Source organism: Globicephala melas, chromosome 8 (genome assembly GCF_963455315.2).
Source record: "Globicephala melas chromosome 8, mGloMel1.2, whole genome shotgun sequence".
NCBI classification, from domain to species: domain Eukaryota; kingdom Metazoa; phylum Chordata; class Mammalia; order Artiodactyla; family Delphinidae; genus Globicephala; species Globicephala melas.
In genome coordinates, this window is record NC_083321.1 from 50,203,429 (window position 1) to 50,219,676 (window position 16,248).

Sequence of the window (16,248 nt, forward strand, 5' to 3'; positions counted from 1 at the left end):
CTGGGGGCACCTTCACCCCCTTCCATAGGCCCCAGCTCAGCCTCCCATGAAATTTTGTTGGGGGGCACTTGGGTGGTGAGGCAGGTCTTAACCATCATGGTGAAACTGGGAGACTTCATTCCAAATCCCTCCCTTCCTCCATCTTCCTGGGACTCCTCTGGGTCATCGTGCTCTCTTGGCCTTGGAGGAGCAAAGTTCTTGTCCAGGCTCAAGAGTGTAGGGATGAATGACTGCTGTCTGCACAGCCACCGGCCAGTCCCTTAGCACATCTCTCTCAATTCTGCCCCAGGTCTGCCTCCGCCACCTCCCTGACGTTGTCCCGCTGTGTGGATGTGGTGAAGGGGCTTCTGGAGTAAGTGTGTGTGTGCACCAACATGTGTGTGAAGGTGCTGGGCCCCTTGGATGCGTGTGTCAGGCTCCTGGAGCCCAGGCTTGGGCTGTGTATGTGTCTCAGTGTGTCCTTCCGTATGTTGCCCAGCACTCTGTGTGTGAGTCTCTGCTGAGTCCCAGAGGCAGGAGCTGGGTGCATGGCCTCATTCCCAGCCCCTGCCTGGCTATCTTCCAGGCTCTGGCCCTCATCCTGGGTCATCACAGGGGACCAAAAGCTCCAGCCTGAGGCCAGAAAGGAGCTACTACTCATTTGGGAAATGGAGGTTCAGAAATGTCAGGGATTCGTTCAGGGTCACAGTGCCAAGCAGTGGCCAGGCCAGGACTGAAACCCTGCTCCGAGGTTTCTCTGCATCCACCACCAACCCTGCCCTGCCTGTGTGCCTGTCTTGGTGCCCCTACTGTCTCCACATTGACTCCTGGGTCAGAGGCTGGTGGGGACCGTGCCTGCTGCACCTCCTGGCCATGTTCTGCTGCCTTCCGTGTCTGCTTCCTGTTGTTGCTGCTTCAGGAGAGCTCGAGGCTCCCGTGTCAGAGGCCTTGCTGAATGCCCTCCTGACCCCCTCCTGCAGTTTCAAGAAGAGGAGAGGCCACTCAGTTGGGGGAGCCCCTGAGCAGCGATACCAGAGCATCCCTGTGTGTGTGGCCGCCCGACTTCCTACCCGAGCTCAGGATGTGCTGGTAAGGAGGAGCTGGGCCAAGTGCATGGGGTACGATATGGGAGTGCAGGTCCCAGGAGTGGTCCAAGGAGGCTGGGGAAGCAAGGATGGGCCCCTCACTGGGAGCAGGAGTTTTCCTCCCACAGCTTGTGGTGGGAGCCCTTCGGCATTTTATAATGAGGGAGAGACAGGAGGCCGGGAGACCAGGAGGCCAGGTAGTGGAGTACTGGGAACATGGCGGGAGGCTGCTGCAGGGGTCCAGTCAGAGGTGATGAGCCCTGGTGGGGCTGAGTTTGAAACTCAGTGTTCGAACAGAGACCTGATGTGTGCAAGAATGCGTGACAGAGAGCTGTGCGCGTGAGCAAAGAGGTGTGTGTGGCAAGGACCAGGGGCACCGACCTCCCCTTTTCCCCACAGGATGCCCACCTCTCCGAGGTCAATGCTGTTCGTTTTGGCCCCAGTAGCAGCCTCCTGGCCACTGGAGGGGCTGACCGCCTCATCCTCCTCTGGAATGTCGTGGGAGGTGAGGGTCCCTGCCCACAGGCCAGCCTCACCTTCAGCTTGCTCCTTGGTGGGAAGGGTCTTGAGTCTTTGCGTTTCCTCACCTGGGACATTCTTGTGGGCAGCGGCAAGAGTTCTGGGCTCACTGCTCCTAAGAAGGGCAGAGCCTCCCACTTCCTGAAGTCGAGGCCTGCGGGGTGGGGAGGGCTGAGCTCAGATGGTCCCTGTTGGGGTGGTGGAGGCACCATGTCACGAGGTTCTACAGGGACAGGCCCTTGAGCATGTCCCTTGGGCCCCCCCACCAGGCCACCTCCTCTTCTAGTGCCACTGAGCCCTCAGAACTCAGTCGTGAGGCAGATGTTAGCTATCTACTCTGTGTTCTGTAGTGGGGGGTGTACTGGGGAGTGAGAGCTGGCTCCCAGAGGCTTCCTGGAGGAGGTGAGTCTCCAGCTGGCCTGGCTCTGGCTTGCCGTGTGACCTAGGGACAGTCCCTTCTCTCTGGTCTTTTCCAGACATCCGCGAGATGACCTGCAGCCCCCCGGGGCCCTCTGCTGGCAGTTCAGGAAGGTGCAGCCTCCAGCTAGACCCCCCACCCACCCCCCAACCCTGGCCGCTCCCCCAAGAACAGGCCCAGCACTTCTGTTCTCTAATTTAGGAGAGATTCATCTTCCCACTCACAGTCCAGGCGCCTCTGTTTCGTGAGATTAGTGACTTCACTTCACTTGTCCCTTCTCCTGGTCCCCCCAGGGCGCCTGGAGGCCAACCAGACCCTTGAAGGAGCTGGCGGCAGCATCACCAGTGTGGACTTTGACCCCTCGGTAAGAGGACCTGGGGGGCATAGGATGTCCCTCCCCCAGTTTCCACACTGGGCAGGTGGGGGCTTTGGGGCCTGAGGGAACATCACGGGTATCCTAGAGCTCCTACACAATCCTCCTCCCTGGGCCTCGATTCTCCCCTGCCTACCTGGGTGACCTGGGCTGGGGGAAGCTCTGAGGCAGCCCTGACCCTAGCTCTCTGGCCTGCAGTTGCCTCTGGCCAGGCCCAGGTTCAGGACCTATCCTTTCCCCTCCTATCTCCCCAGGGCTCCCAGGTACTGGCAGCTACTTACAATAAGGCCGCCCAGCTTTGGAAGGTTGGGGAGGCACAGTCCAAGGTGAGGCCTGACTGGGGAGGCAGCCTGGGGGTCAGGGGTCATGCCTTGGGCCTGGAGGGGTTTGTTATGGGGTCTTGGCCATACCCTTGATGCATATCTGGGATGGTGGCAGGAGACACTATCTGGACACACAGACAAGGTAACAGCTGCCAAATTCAAGCTAACGATGCATCAGGCGGTGACCGGGAGCCGGGACCGGACAGTGAAGGAGTGGGACCTCGGCCGAGCCTACTGTGAGGCCCAACCCTCCCCTTTCCCAACGGCCAGGACCCTGCCAGGCTATGGGGGACCTCAGCCTGCTCTCTGGGAGTGGCTTCAAGATTTACAGGCATTTGGCCCCTCTTCTGTCCCCCCATCGATGATGCTTTCCCTGGTTTCTAGGTGACCTCAGGCTTTGGGCTGGGAAACAGGGGACCTGGGTTATAGTTTTGGGAGGACACCTTACCTCTGGGGCTTCTGGGCCTCAGCTTCTCCATACATCCAGTGGGTTGGCTCCTGATAACCCTTCTCTGAGGCTGGGGCTCTACTCCTTGGTCCCTAGGTTCCAGGACCATCAATGTCCTTTCCTACTGTAATGATGTGGTGTGTGGGGACCATGTCATCATTAGTGGTCACAATGACCAGAAGATCCGCTTCTGGGACAGCAGGTGATAGGCGCAGGCTGTGGGTAGTGGAGGTGGGGGCAGGGCTTCTGTATTCTCTTCCTTTTTCTAGCCATGGAGCTGCTGAGGGTACCTTGGGGAAGCGAGGCTCTGGTGGCCTCTGTGCTGGGCTCGGCCCCTTGAAGGCTCAGCTGCCCTTGGAGACCTGTCTCCTTCTTATTGGCCCTCGGTCCAACCAAGGGACCCTGCCTGGGTCTTGCCAACCAAGATGGAGAATCTCTTTTTTCCCATATAATCACCACTTTTTAGTCAAAAGGAACAAAAGTTATATTGTTTTCTGAGCCTAAGAGCCCAGCATTAGGCTTGAATGGTTTATAAAAGCCAGTGCTGGAACCAGTGCCAGAGCCAGTGCCAGGCCTGCCTCAGGCTGCTTCTTACTCATCTGCAGAGATTGCCTTTTGAAACCCTTTGCACTCTCTTTCACATATTTAAAGACAGACTTGCATTGCTTCCCCGCCCCCACCCCCAGCACTTATTTTAGTGACTCAAGGGTTTAGTAAGTTCCTGATGGAAGGGGCTGGCTGCAGGGGGAGGTTAGTTGTCAGCCTTGGCCTTAGTGGCCTGAGACCAGGGGGGGCCTCTGGACTTTGTTAGTCTGTCAGGAGCACCTTGTCAGGGTGGCTGCTGCTCATCCTCGCCTTTGTCCCTGCTCCTCAGGGGACCCCGCTGCACCCAGGTCATCCCTGTGCAGGGCCGGGTCACCTCCCTGAGCCTCAGCCACGACCAGCTGCATCTGCTCAGCTGTTCCCGAGACGACACGCTCAAGGTCATCGACCTGCGTGTCAGCAACGTCCGCCAGGTGTTCAGGTACCTGCTTTGTGCCCACTGGTCCTGTGGCTTTGGCTGTGGCAGCCGGGCCTTGTCCCCTGTAAAAGGCCCGTCAGCGGGGGGCCCTCCCTGGAGGCCCCTCTGGATCAGGGCCTGGTGAGGTGGCCAAGCCCTTGCCGGAGAGAGGAAGCTCCGTAAGTTCCTGGCTGAGCCACCTCCATCCTGACCCGACCCTGTCTGTTCTCAGGGCTGATGGCTTCAGGTGCGGTTCTGACTGGACCAAAGCTGTGTTCAGGTGTGTCCATGAGAGCACAGCACCCATGCCTGAGTGTGTCCCATCTGTCTGTGTCTGTGTCCTTACCTCTAATCTCCTCTCTCTGGCTGTGCTGTGGCCCCTGCAGCCCAGACAGAAGCTACGCACTGGCAGGTTCCTGGGATGGAGCTCTTTACATCTGGGATGTAGACACTGGGAAACTGGAGAGTAGCCTTCGGGGACCCCATTGGTGAGCACGGCCACTGCCCACCCACCTGCCCACCCCAGCCCCAGTACCCCACCCCCGGCCCTGCCCCAGTCCTGCTAAGCTGATTCCAGGTCCTGACATGCTGGGCATCCTGGAACCCCCAGCCCTTGTCCCGTACCTTCCATTCCCTGCCCCCCCACCTGAGCCCTTCATAGTTCACAAGGTGTCTTCCCATGTGCACCTGGGTCTGCTCTCACCACAGCCCTCTGAGCCCATTTTACAGGTGAGGAGATGGGCTCAGAGAGGGCTTCAAAATGCCCAGGTCCAGTAATGAGGGGCAGAGCCCAGCAGTGGACGCCCCCTGAAGCCTGCCTCTCCCTCTCCTCAGCGCTGCCGTCAATGCTGTGGCGTGGTGCTACTCTGGGAGCCACGTGGTGAGCGTGGACCAAGCCAGGAAGGTTGTGCTCTGGCACTAGTGCCACGACTCCCCTGCCTGAGCTGGAGCTCTAGTCCAAAGCCTGAAGCTGGAGGACAGCTTCCCACTGCCCCAGAGGCTCCAGGGCCAGTAGGGGTGCAGGGATGGGGGTGGCATTTAGTGGGTAAGAAGGCCTGGCAGGACCTGGCCTGTTTGTTTAAAAACAAAGTGTGGGTTGGGGGGGATTACTGTATTGTTTTTTTATCTCTGGCAAAAGTGGAAAAAAATTACATTTAAACTGGCGTCTGCTTGCCTCTTTGCAGCATTCAGGGAACAGGGAAGCCTTTGGGTGGAGGCTCAGGGAGACCCAGGCTGGGCTCCCTTTCCTCCCCCCCCCGCACAGAGCTGGGCAGAGCTGGCCCACCTTCTGTGCTGACAGCATGAAGAAAGGCCCAGAGGCAGCAAAGGACAGTGGCTTTTGGAGCAGTGGAAATTTCATCCTCGGTCTAAGCTGGTCCTGGTCCTTGGGCCCTTCTGTTTCAGACACCCAGAGTAGACCGAGGCTGAGGAGGGGCCGTGTGAATTCTGAGGAGGGAGCAGGGGAGACAGCCGAGAGGGGCCCTGTGGAAAGGATCCTGAAAAACCAGAGTGATGTCAAGTACTCGGTACAACAGGCCTGCCTTTAGACCGGGGCCGCATTCTTGCCCCAGAGGCAGACCCCTTGTGTGGCGGGGAGGACATCCGTGGGCTGGGCCTGGGCCTCGCTTACATCAGCATCAGATTTAAGCCACACAACAAGCATCTGGAGTACATGGCAGACCCAATAGGGTGGAACCTGGGCACTCCCATTCCCTTCCCCAACCTGGGGCGTGGAGGAGGGTCAGTGGGACGGCCATTGCCAGTCACCAGGTGTTGAAGGGGACTTCTGTCCCTGAGTGGTAGGGGCTGACCTCTGGGGGTCCGCGCAGTTGAGATTCAAGGCTTTACTCTAGAACTCTCAGCCTCCTTTATTACCTTACAGTGTCTCTCCTGAGTCCCAGCGTTTTGCAGACTATTTCCAGGATGGGCAGGAGAGAGCTAAGAGCCAGGACTCTGCAGCTAGACTGTCTGGGTTTGAATCTCTGCTCTGCTATTTAGTAGCAGAATGATTTTGAGCAAGTTACTTAATGTCTTTGTGCCATAGTTTCCTCCTGTGTAAAATGGGAAAAATAGCAGTATCTACCTCAAAGACTGTTGGAAGGACTCGATGCATCAGTATTTGTAAAGTTCCTGGCACGTGACAAAGGCTGTTTAAGTGTTGGCTGAATACCCAAATCTACACTCTGCTGATCCCAGCTCACTCACTGCCCTCGGCCCAGCTGTCCCCTGAGCTATGGGTGACATACCCAGCTGCCTCCTAGGCATCATCTATCCCTGTCATAAGCGTCTCTTCCCCTCACACCCCACTTCTTGGGCACCAAGGCGTGGGGCTGTTGCGTCTAACTCTCCTTTCCATTCCTGCTGCCACTGCAGGCCACCTTGTCCTCGACCTGCTGTCTCCACCTAGTTCCCTCCTTGCCATGGCCAGAGTGACTTTCTAAGGTGTTGTGGTCATACGTCCAACCCTTTGAAGTTCTGCACTGCCTGCAGAGAAACTCCTTACCCTCAGGATGTGGCCTGCTGGCCTCAGCTGCATCTTCACTTTGTTGCTACTCTGAATGTGTCTTGCGTGTGATTTTCTCTCTGCCCAGAATGTTCTTCCCTCCCAACTCCTAATTCAAATTTGTCCTTCAGGATCCCTGAGCCTCTCCTGACCTGCCAGGCTGGCTAGGAGCCTCCTCCATCTCTGTGCCCCACCCCCACCCCCGTTTGTGTCTGCCTCCCTCCATCTCAGTCAGGAAGCTCTTGGAAGAGGCCAGGATGGGAGCAAAGTATTCCCTGGGATCAGGCCTCAGCCAGAGAAAGCCTCAGGGAATGTTCATAAGTGACTAAATTCTCTTATTTGAGGACTCAGCAAGTCTAACAGTCAAAGACTCTAGGAGTCCAGGATCTTTTGAATCTAAGACTGCTGAAGGTCTGGCCCTCATGCCCTGGCTCCCAGCGGCCACCAGGAGTCACCAGCTGCCTAGGTCTGCCAAGGCCATTCTCCCGCCTCCTGGGATTCACGGCCAGAAAGACCAAAGCTTCCAGTAGCCACCGTTACTGAGCTGCGTCAGGCCCTGTGCCTTCTATCCAGTATCTTGTTCCTCCCAACCACCTTGTGATGTAGGTGTCTCTTTCACAGATGAGAAAATTGAGGCTCAGAGAGGGTGAGTGATATGAGATCATCACAGCTGGCACAGCAGGATTGTGACTCTTGTCATACTTTTTTTTTTTTTTTAAACAAAATGTCAGCAAATCTGCGCTCCCAGTTAGGCAGAGCTGCAGGGCATTACCCGCTGTGCTCCAGCAGTGTGCCCACTGCCTCCATCGGGTAGGTGATTCTAGCTTTCTGTCTAAACTAAATCCCTCCCTGCTTCTCTTTTTCCATTCTGGCCCTGGGTGCCTAGGCCTGAGCCTGGGGGGCGGTTAGTGTCCTTTGAACTGAGGGACATGCAGGGCCGCAGGAGGGAGGTGAACTTGAATCCTGGGAGGCTGTTAAACCAGCTACATCATCTGGGGCAAGTACCTCACAGGACTGCAGTGAATTCAGACTGCTTAGAGAATGCAGAAAAGGAGCTCAGGAAATTATATGACTCAACTCCTGGGACTGACCCCTTTACTCCCCTTAAGCCTTCCTTTCTTCATGGGGCAGATCTGCTAGCACATGCCTGCCTCACTTCAGGGAGCACATGCACACCTTAACTTACATGGAGGGAATGCTTCCTGGAGGAGCAAGTCTGGAAGGCCAGAGACAGGCTGGGCATTACAGGGAATGAGGCAAGTGTGGGGAAAAGGGTTGGCAAAGGCCAAGCAGGGGAAGAGCTCAGAGGGGTGCCAGCTGGGAAGGCTGCACCTCTAGTCTTTGCAGTCCCGGGCAGCAGAGGGGGCAGGGATAGAACCCTGTGCTTAAAACCACTCTGATATGGGGACATGTGTATGCATATGGCTGATTCGCTTTGTTGTGCAACAGAAACTAACAGGTATTGTGGAGCAATTATACTCCAACAAAGATGTATTTTTAAAAAAAAACGCTCTGAGCTTCCGGTTCTCTCCAGGTTTTCAATAGTTGCTACTCAGGTGTTCAGTACGCAGGGGCTGCCTGCCTGAGTTTTTTCCCTAATGTCAAAAGTGTCACCCTTGCTGTGCATATGGACTGAGGGCCAGAGAGGGACCAGGGTCACACAGCAGGGCAGGGATAAGAATCCAGGCCCCCGATTCCCTCTTTTCTAAAAACTGGACTTAGGCTCTGCAGAGAGCTGCTGGCCTGGTCTTCTGGAGGCCAGGTTCTAGGTTCTACTCCCAGTTACCTTCCTGAGAGAACTTGGGCGAATCACAGTGGGGAGAGTTTCCACGTCCGTGAGACTCTCCCTGCTCCATGGCTCTGCACCTCACCAGTGGTGATCCAGGCTCTTCCCTGGGGCTGTGGTACAGGCATGGGTACCACCTCCTCTACCTGCCTGAAGCTTGAGAGGGAGAAATGACAGAGGCTCTTGCTCTGGGGTCCTACTGCCCCTTGGTCATCTCCCTGTCCTGGGAGAGGCACCTTGGCTTGAAACTGCTGCTCCCACATCACCCCCACCAGATGTGAGCCCGTTGGTGACAGGGATGGGAACTGAGTCACTTATGTCTCAATGCCCAGAACGTGGCCTGGGGCAGTAAGTTTGCTGACTGAACAAATAGAGGTGGTCCTGGCCCATCGTTCTCTGGAGGAATCCTGGTGGCACTAGGTATGGACCCATCTGTGAGATGCGATGTGACGTGTCTGGTACAGGTAGTTTTCTTCTTACAGATGCACATCCACTAGTCAAAAATATTTTCAGCTTATCTGTACATTATCTTATTTGATCCCCCTGGGTCTTATGAAGTTTGTATTGTCTTCTCGTTCCCACTTTAGAGACAAGAAGAGGAAAGCCCAGAGGGGTGAAGGGATGACCCTAAGGGCACAGGTAATCGAGGCAGCCCGGGGACTTGAATACAGGCCTCTTGACCAGGCTCTTCCCCTGCCCCTCATAGGAGCAAGTGGGTGACAAAACACATGCTTAGGTGTTGAGCACACAGTCTGGAAGAGGTGTGAACCCTAAGAGGTGTGTTCATTTCTGCTGTTTCAGGATAACATTCCAGGAAAATATTCCCAGACCAGGGCTCTCTGACACAGACACAGCAGAAATGCTGCATTTGTTTTTTTGGCCAGTGGGACCAGGGGAAAATGGTCCAGAAACAAGATGCTCTTTGGCATTCACGGGGTTCTTGGCAGATCAAGCAGTAACAGCAAACACAGGGAACATCTAGGAGGAAACTTATACTGGTTAAGTTGTAGGATTTCAGGACAAATTACAATTCTCTCCCTTCTAAACTAAAATTTCTGTAACGTATTTTAGTCATGAAAAACAGCTTCATAACGAGCATTAAATGCAAAGATTCAGCCAGATTTTGTTACAAGGCCCCTCAGAAGGTTAGGAAATGATTCACAACTGAAAGCTTTGGCTAGGCTTGTTGGGCAGTGAGTGAATAGTGCAGCCCGGGTGTGACCACAACCCAGAGGACAGTTTGCTCTGTCCCAGTGGAGAGTTCAGTGGCTTGAATTTTCAACTTTTGGCCATCCTGAGAAGTCTCTGTGTTCGTAAAGTCTGTTCTCAAATATTGTGACCTTTTTGTGTGATGTTCTCACTCTGCATCTAGAAACTGAACTTATCTAGAACATAAGAGTTGGATAAGCTCTTGGAAATCATCTCATTCTACTTCTTTTAAAGCCAGGGTTGTGGCAGCCCAGTGGAAAGGGCGTCCATCAAGCGGTGGCAGGGCTGCGGCCAGAGGATATCCTCCCAGTTGCTTCTGTCTGCCTGTGGATGTGGGCTGGGGTGGTGGGTCAGAGGAAAGGGATCTAGGTGATGTGCTGCGAACCTGGTTCAGCTGCCTTACCTTTAGTTCCTGTGATGAAGGAGGCCCCAATGTAGCTATGATACAGGGGTGGGATGATTAGCTTAATTCCGTCCGCTGGTCACAGACCAGGCCTCTGGGGCCAACAGTAGTCTTGAATGCGAGCAGCTTTCATTAGCAGGGGAAGGCAAGAGATGGAAGAGATATTAAATGTGCACTGATAGTCCTTACCATATTTATGGTGAAGTATTTTCACACCCACTCTTTCCATTGGGCCTCATGAGAGCCCTGTGTTACTAGGAGGCTGGAAGGATAGCAAGGAGCAGTTCTGTAGGGGAGGCCGCTGAAGGTGGGCGAAGTGATGGTGAGGGATGCTTGTGGGGACCACCCTGTGCTGCACACTTTACATGTCCTTGGATCCACAGCATTATTCTCATGTTTCCGATGGGGACACTGAAGCTGGGTTCCACAGCTGTCAAGTGGGAGGCAGGATTTAACTCAGACCTTCCAACTCCAAAGTCCATGTTGTCTTCTACGCTGTTGGTGGGAGTGTCAACGGATACGGTCATTTTGGAGGCCAATTTGGCAACATCTAACAAAATTAAATACACACATACCTTTTTGACTCTCAAGTTACGTATTTAGGAATTTACCCAATATTTTCACTGGAACAAATTTTTAAAGAATTATGTACAAAGGTGTTCATTTCAACTTTCGAATAGCAAATGGATGGATACAACCTCATCATCCATCACTGTAGGAATGTTTAAATTATGATATATCTGAACAGTGGAATATAATGCAGCCTTCAAAAAGAATGAGGTAAACCTAAATGTATTATATAATCTCACATATAAAAAGGCAGTGTGTGCATATGAGTTCTATGCACAGAAAACGTCTGGAAGAATACATATAGCACATGCACAGCTCTGGAAGAGGAGGGCTGTGGGGCCCCTCCCCAAACAGGCTGACCTCTCGTCCTCACTGGGCCGGCTGGCAGCCAGAGGGACTCACCTTTTCACCTGGAATCCTCTAGCCACCCCCGAGACCAGTAAAATCTCCTTCCCTTGACTCATTACTCAGGGTGGAGGTTTAGGAAAGGACAGAGTAGTCCAGAGTGCCCACTTCCTAGAAGCCAGCAGTCACATCCTCTGAGGGGACTCAGTGGCCCTCCTCTCGCCCTTCCAGCTGCAGAATCAGAGCTCCCTCCTCAGCTCCCTCAGCACACTCTCTGCCTCGCCCTTCCAGTACCTCACACAGTACTGTCCTCATGTGTATACCTTTTTTCTCCACTGGGAAAGAACCTTGAGAGCCAAGACCACAACTTATTTATTTCTATCTCTAGCATTCAGGGTATTACACATAGCAGGTGGGTGGCATGCAGGACTGTTTGTCCCATGGATGGATTAATTTACTTCCCCCTCTCTGTATCTGTTGTAGGGTTTAAAGGAGGGCCTAGAAGTGTCTTTATAAGAAGCACTGGGTATTTGGAAAAGCCTGCTTACCCAAATCTCTTTATAAGTAAAACTTAGAAAACTTAATTCCATTTTTTTATTATTCAACATTTTATACATAATAAATACAAAGTTTTTACAGCCACTGTAAAGACAGCACATCTGCACAGAGGCGCTTCCTCTGAGCCCAGCCGTGTGCACTGTGACACTGGATTACATGTCCTGGAGGGAAGGGTTCTTTTTAAAAAGGAGGCATATTTTTACAACTTTGTATTTTTAAAATAAAATTAGCAGCTCTTCCAAAAAATATTTTAAAATATAACAAAAGATTTCAAATAACCCTCTGAGAATGTGGAAAACCCAGATTCAAGGACAATTTTGCTAGCTAAAGAGAGAATACAAGACTGGGTGGCAAGAATTGCCTGATTTCAGCACTTTGAAGATTTCTAAAGTGCTTTGAAGATTTTAAACTTGTCAACAAACTTTAAAATCTTAAAAAAAAAACCCACCCTTTAAATTTTTTTTAAACTTAAGAATAAGTTTGATAAACACAAAAAGACCTCAAATAGATCAACAGGTTAAGAAGCAAAAAACAAAAACAAAAATCCTCAAATCACGGAGAAGATTCATCAATGGGTACTGTCACTGAAGTGATCAAATGACTAACTGAAAATTTTTTCAGCTCTGACCTTACTTTTGGTCAAAAATCCCATGGGGACATTTGGCGAGCATTTCACGTTTTTAGATTCTTAGGAGGGATGGCATTTTCAAAGCGTAAGACAACTTTCGAATTAAATTCTACAAATTTGATTTAAAAAAAAAAAAAAAGCAACTGACAAACATCCCTTAGTCCCTAAGCAATGCACTCCCTATCTTCCATAGGAGGTGGAGGGCCGCCGGAGGCCTACTCTGGGACGCCTGCGGCTATGGGTTTGTTAGCCTGCAGAGAAGGCTACTCCTGGCTCTCCCTGTGACGTGGAGAACCTGTCAATTTGCACCTGTGGAATCCTTTAGTCCTTCACAGGAAGCTGGTTTCCATGAGCCACAGGTTCTTCCTCCCAAGGAAATGTCAGGTCAGTTGGACCTGGGAAGCTGCATTTTATGTGGTGGGTGGCTGCCTGGGCCAGTGGACTGGCTTGGGAATAAAATAATTCTAGAGGCCTCCCCAGTAGAGAAGCTCGACAAGGCAAGTATGTGTCCCCAGTTTATCTAGACGTTCAGATTCTAAGGATACTGGTCAGAATAGTATACGCTGCAAAAATTAAAATGAAAAATACCCAAATATAAAAAGAACATTAAATTGGCTCATTTCAGATCTGGAAGCTCCATTTCTGCTTTTGCCACAGCCTCCTTTCTATTAGTCTATGTGATGGGATGAGATTCGGCTACTAGTTCAGCCCCTCCATGTTAGCTCCACTAATACTAAATGAATGGCATAAATATTAATACAAAGGACACTGTTATTGTTTTAAATCTGTTAGTTGTGGAAGAGATGTGCATTAATGCAATTGGTGCTAAACTCAGGGCAGTCCATTTTTTTCCAATACGGTTTCAGTTTCTCAATTTGGGGACTAACTGTGGGGAGGAGCCAGCCTCTCCTGAAATCCCTCCTCCTGCTTCCTTATGTAGCCAATGTGATCTGATTAAACTCAATCAGATGAGCAGAAGCCACTTGAAGAAAGATGAGAATCTTTGCCACATCCTTGTGGCCACAGTAATATACTGTACGAGTGCACATGATCAGTATCTCTGTGACTGTGCCCTGATCGAGGCCTGGTCTTGAGTCTCATACAAAAACGGGCCACTGTTAGGCAAGAGGGCTGTCCCCCTCTGTGCTTCTAGGGCCCTCTAGGATTTGTGCTGTGGTAGGAGAGATGACATAGAAAATGACAACAAAAAAAGGCACAAAATATTCAAAACATGGGAGGAGTCTACCAGGCCACCCAGTCACATATAATCCTCCTTGTTTTTGCTCTGTTCGAGTCATCATCATGCAAAGGTGCCTAAAAAACAAGACTGGCCAAACTCTAAGCCTGGCCTTGATTGTAGCAGTAACGGACGGGCAAAGCCATCATCACACCAGTGTGATTTCCACATCCTCGATCTTCTCTGCTGGCCTTCGGTGGTTCTGCGTAGGTGGAGGGGGAGCTGCCCGGACCTGAGCAGGAAACCATCACATGGATTGTCAGTCAGCTTCCTGATTCAGTGCCTGAAGCATCCAAACCCCAACTAGTCATTTACCCAAGGACATGGGCACCCCAGGGCTCTCAGAAATGCTCTAAGCATGTGCTTTCAACTTAATTTTCACAACTTCTTACACTGAGAAGGACCTATTGTTCTGGATGAAATGTGAAACTCATGATTCAGGTTCTTGCCTAGGCTGAAGTCCTCACGGGCACAAGAGTCTTTGTAGCCCTAAAAGCCTCGTCCAAAGCAAAGGCCTAGAGTTGAAAGCGAGAGAGCAATGCTTGGAGAACTGAAAACCTTTCAACATGTCTTGGAAGGAGAGTTGCACGAGAGAAGACTAGAGAGGTAGGCTGGGGGTAAGTCATGAAGGGCCTCATTAATCCATATTTAAAAATCGGAGCTTTATTCTGTAGGCAAAGAGGAATCTTTGGTGGATTTTAAACAGCAGTATCAGATGTGTGAAAAGATGACTCAGGTAAAAGTTTGAAGAAAACGGTGGTGGGCGAGAATACAGGTGAGTTTTGGAGACTCCTGTGGTGGTCTGAAAGAAAGCTGATGTTGGCCTGCACTAGGGTTCGGGCAGTGGGGCAGCAGAGGGTGGAAAAACTTGACAGCTGTCTCCAAGGTAAACCTGGCAGGACTTGTGATGACTCTTTGTGGAAGGCAGGGTCAGGGAGGTGTCACAAGTGATGGCAGAGCACTGGCAGGATGGGGGTACCACTCACCAGGACAGGAAATATGGGAGAAGGAGTATGTCTGGGAGGGAAGATAATTAACTCGTGTTTTGCTGAGTTTTGGGGGTTTTGGTACATACACACTGAGATTTCCACAAGTCTGAAGCTCAGGGAAGAGACTGGATTGGCAGTTATAAATCTGGGAGTTGTCAGTAAATAAATGGTTATCAAAGCCTTGGGAGTAGATGAGATTACTCAGAGAGTGACTCTAATGACTTTAAGAGACGCAGCCCGTGGAAAGAACCCTGAGAAGCATCAACAGAGATGGATAGAGGCAGAGAAGCCCGCAAAGGTCAATGAAAATATAACAGGGAAGAGCCAATTCTGACTCTGTGTTGGATCTGTTTCTTCGACTTTAACCTTTGCTTTTCGTTGCTTTTGTTATTATAATCATACATAGTGGCCTGCCTCAGGGAACCCTGCCCCTCTGCCTGAATGTTAAACTAAAGTGCCTTTGTTCAGCTCACAGGGAGACAATCTGACCCTGCCCACCTGTGAAAGGCTGCAGAAAAGAAGAAATTAACACATCCCCTCCCCATGCTGGCCAAGCAGGCAAAACTAATGGCCTAACTTTACTTCCTCACCTCCTCCTCCACCTCTAAAGAAACAGGCATCCAAGATGGTTTTTTGGGGACCCTAGTCTGCCATCTCCTTGGTCTGCCGGCTTTCCAAGTAAAGTCGCTATTCTTTGCCTCAATACCTCGTCTCCCGATTTATTGGCCTGTCCTGCGGTGAAAAGAGTGAGCTTGGACTCAGTAACAAAAAGGAAGGGCCAGGAAGTAGAAAGCAGACCAGGAAAGTGTGGTAGAACAAACAGGTCCACTTCTCTCCATTCACGCTCTTACCCGCTAGTCCACACTACTGTCCCCTCTTGCTTGGACCACTGCTCCAGCCTCCTAACGGCTCCCTGTGTCCATTCTATCACCTTCCATTCATCCTCCACTTAGCTGCCATAGTAGTGTTTTAAAAATGCACAACTGGTCATATCACTGTCCTGCTTACAATCTTACAATAGCTTCCTAAACTTTTAGGATCAAGAACCAAGTCCTTAACAAGGCACTCAATATCTGCTGAATGAACAAAGCCAAAGGTAGTGAGTGGTTCAGAGAACTGTGTCAAATGCTGATAAGGGGGTCTAGGAAAATAAAATTGCAAATATGCACTAGATTAGCATGCGAAAGTTATGACCTTGGAAGAGCTGTTTCACAGTGAGGTGGTGGGGTGGAGTCAGTGAGGGGTGAGTAGAGGTGATTATTTGTAAGAACAGATTCCTTTGAGAATAGAAGCTCTCAAACCTCAAAATGCATGTATCTTATTTCATTTCAGTGTCCGTCAAAGAGGCAATTAGAGGCCTGGAAAATAGGTTCTCATAAAATGCCTGCTGGAAAAAAAAAATGCTTCTGTTTCACAATTAGACCACTTTAATGCTCTCAGAGCTTGTTATAATTTAAATACACTTTCATAGCTGTCACCTTGCAATCTCTCCCTGGCTCAGTGAGGAAAGCACCAGTGTAAGCTAGACCTTCCAAGATGTGTTCATTTTTATAGCCTTCCTTTTCCAGAGCTCTTTTTAACTTCCCAACTCCATCTTACCCTGGCATGGAGGGAATTAGTAACAACACAGGGGTCATGGAGATACATTAATTTCTAACTTTCAATTTGGAGAAACTACGCATTCTATAACCCTGCCAGATAAGAGACTTACAGGTCGTAGTTTCCCATATGAGGTCTCAGGAGTATGTCTGGATGCCTGTGAGAATCCTGGCGATTCGGCATGGAAGCTGTTTTCTAAGGGAGGGAATCAAAGAAGCTCAATTTATTTGCGTTGTTGAGCAATATAAATGCTAATGCAGATCTGTTTGCTCTTCA

At 51.1% G+C, this 16,248-nt stretch overlaps 2 protein-coding genes across 6 annotated transcripts in view; one reads left to right on the top strand and one right to left on the bottom strand.

Moving 5' to 3' along the window:
* Nucleotides 1–16,248, top strand: part of ATG16L2 (autophagy related 16 like 2) — a 33,761-nt gene that overhangs the window by 7,776 nt on the left and 9,737 nt on the right. The window contains exons 8-18 of one of the 2 annotated variants that reach the window (XM_060303662.1): nucleotides 290–352; nucleotides 960–1,068; nucleotides 1,464–1,569; nucleotides 2,060–2,114; nucleotides 2,203–2,365; nucleotides 2,629–2,700; nucleotides 2,813–2,933; nucleotides 3,242–3,347; nucleotides 4,020–4,169; nucleotides 4,378–4,425; nucleotides 4,532–4,633. In XM_060303662.1, the coding sequence (XP_060159645.1) occupies nucleotides 290–352; nucleotides 960–1,068; nucleotides 1,464–1,569; nucleotides 2,060–2,114; nucleotides 2,203–2,365; nucleotides 2,629–2,700; nucleotides 2,813–2,933; nucleotides 3,242–3,347; nucleotides 4,020–4,169; nucleotides 4,378–4,425; nucleotides 4,532–4,633 (1,095 nt within the window). Of the gene's footprint in view, nucleotides 1–289; nucleotides 353–959; nucleotides 1,069–1,463; nucleotides 1,570–2,059; nucleotides 2,115–2,202; nucleotides 2,366–2,628; nucleotides 2,701–2,812; nucleotides 2,934–3,241; nucleotides 3,348–4,019; nucleotides 4,170–4,377; nucleotides 4,426–4,531; nucleotides 4,634–4,979; nucleotides 5,245–16,248 lie in introns of those variants that run through there. The other variant, XM_030836182.2, reaches the window with a different exon arrangement.
* The window catches only part of FCHSD2 (FCH and double SH3 domains 2), a 300,576-nt gene continuing 295,869 nt past the window's right edge, over nucleotides 11,542–16,248 (bottom strand). For all 4 annotated transcript variants that reach the window (XM_030836180.3, XM_030836179.3, XM_060303660.2 and 1 more), the window contains 2 exons: nucleotides 16,085–16,167; nucleotides 11,542–13,616 (listed from right to left, as the gene is read on the bottom strand). In XM_030836180.3, coding sequence (XP_030692040.2) covers nucleotides 13,533–13,616; nucleotides 16,085–16,167 — 167 coding nt within the window. In that variant the 3' untranslated portion in view covers nucleotides 11,542–13,532. The remainder of the gene's footprint in view (nucleotides 13,617–16,084; nucleotides 16,168–16,248) is intronic.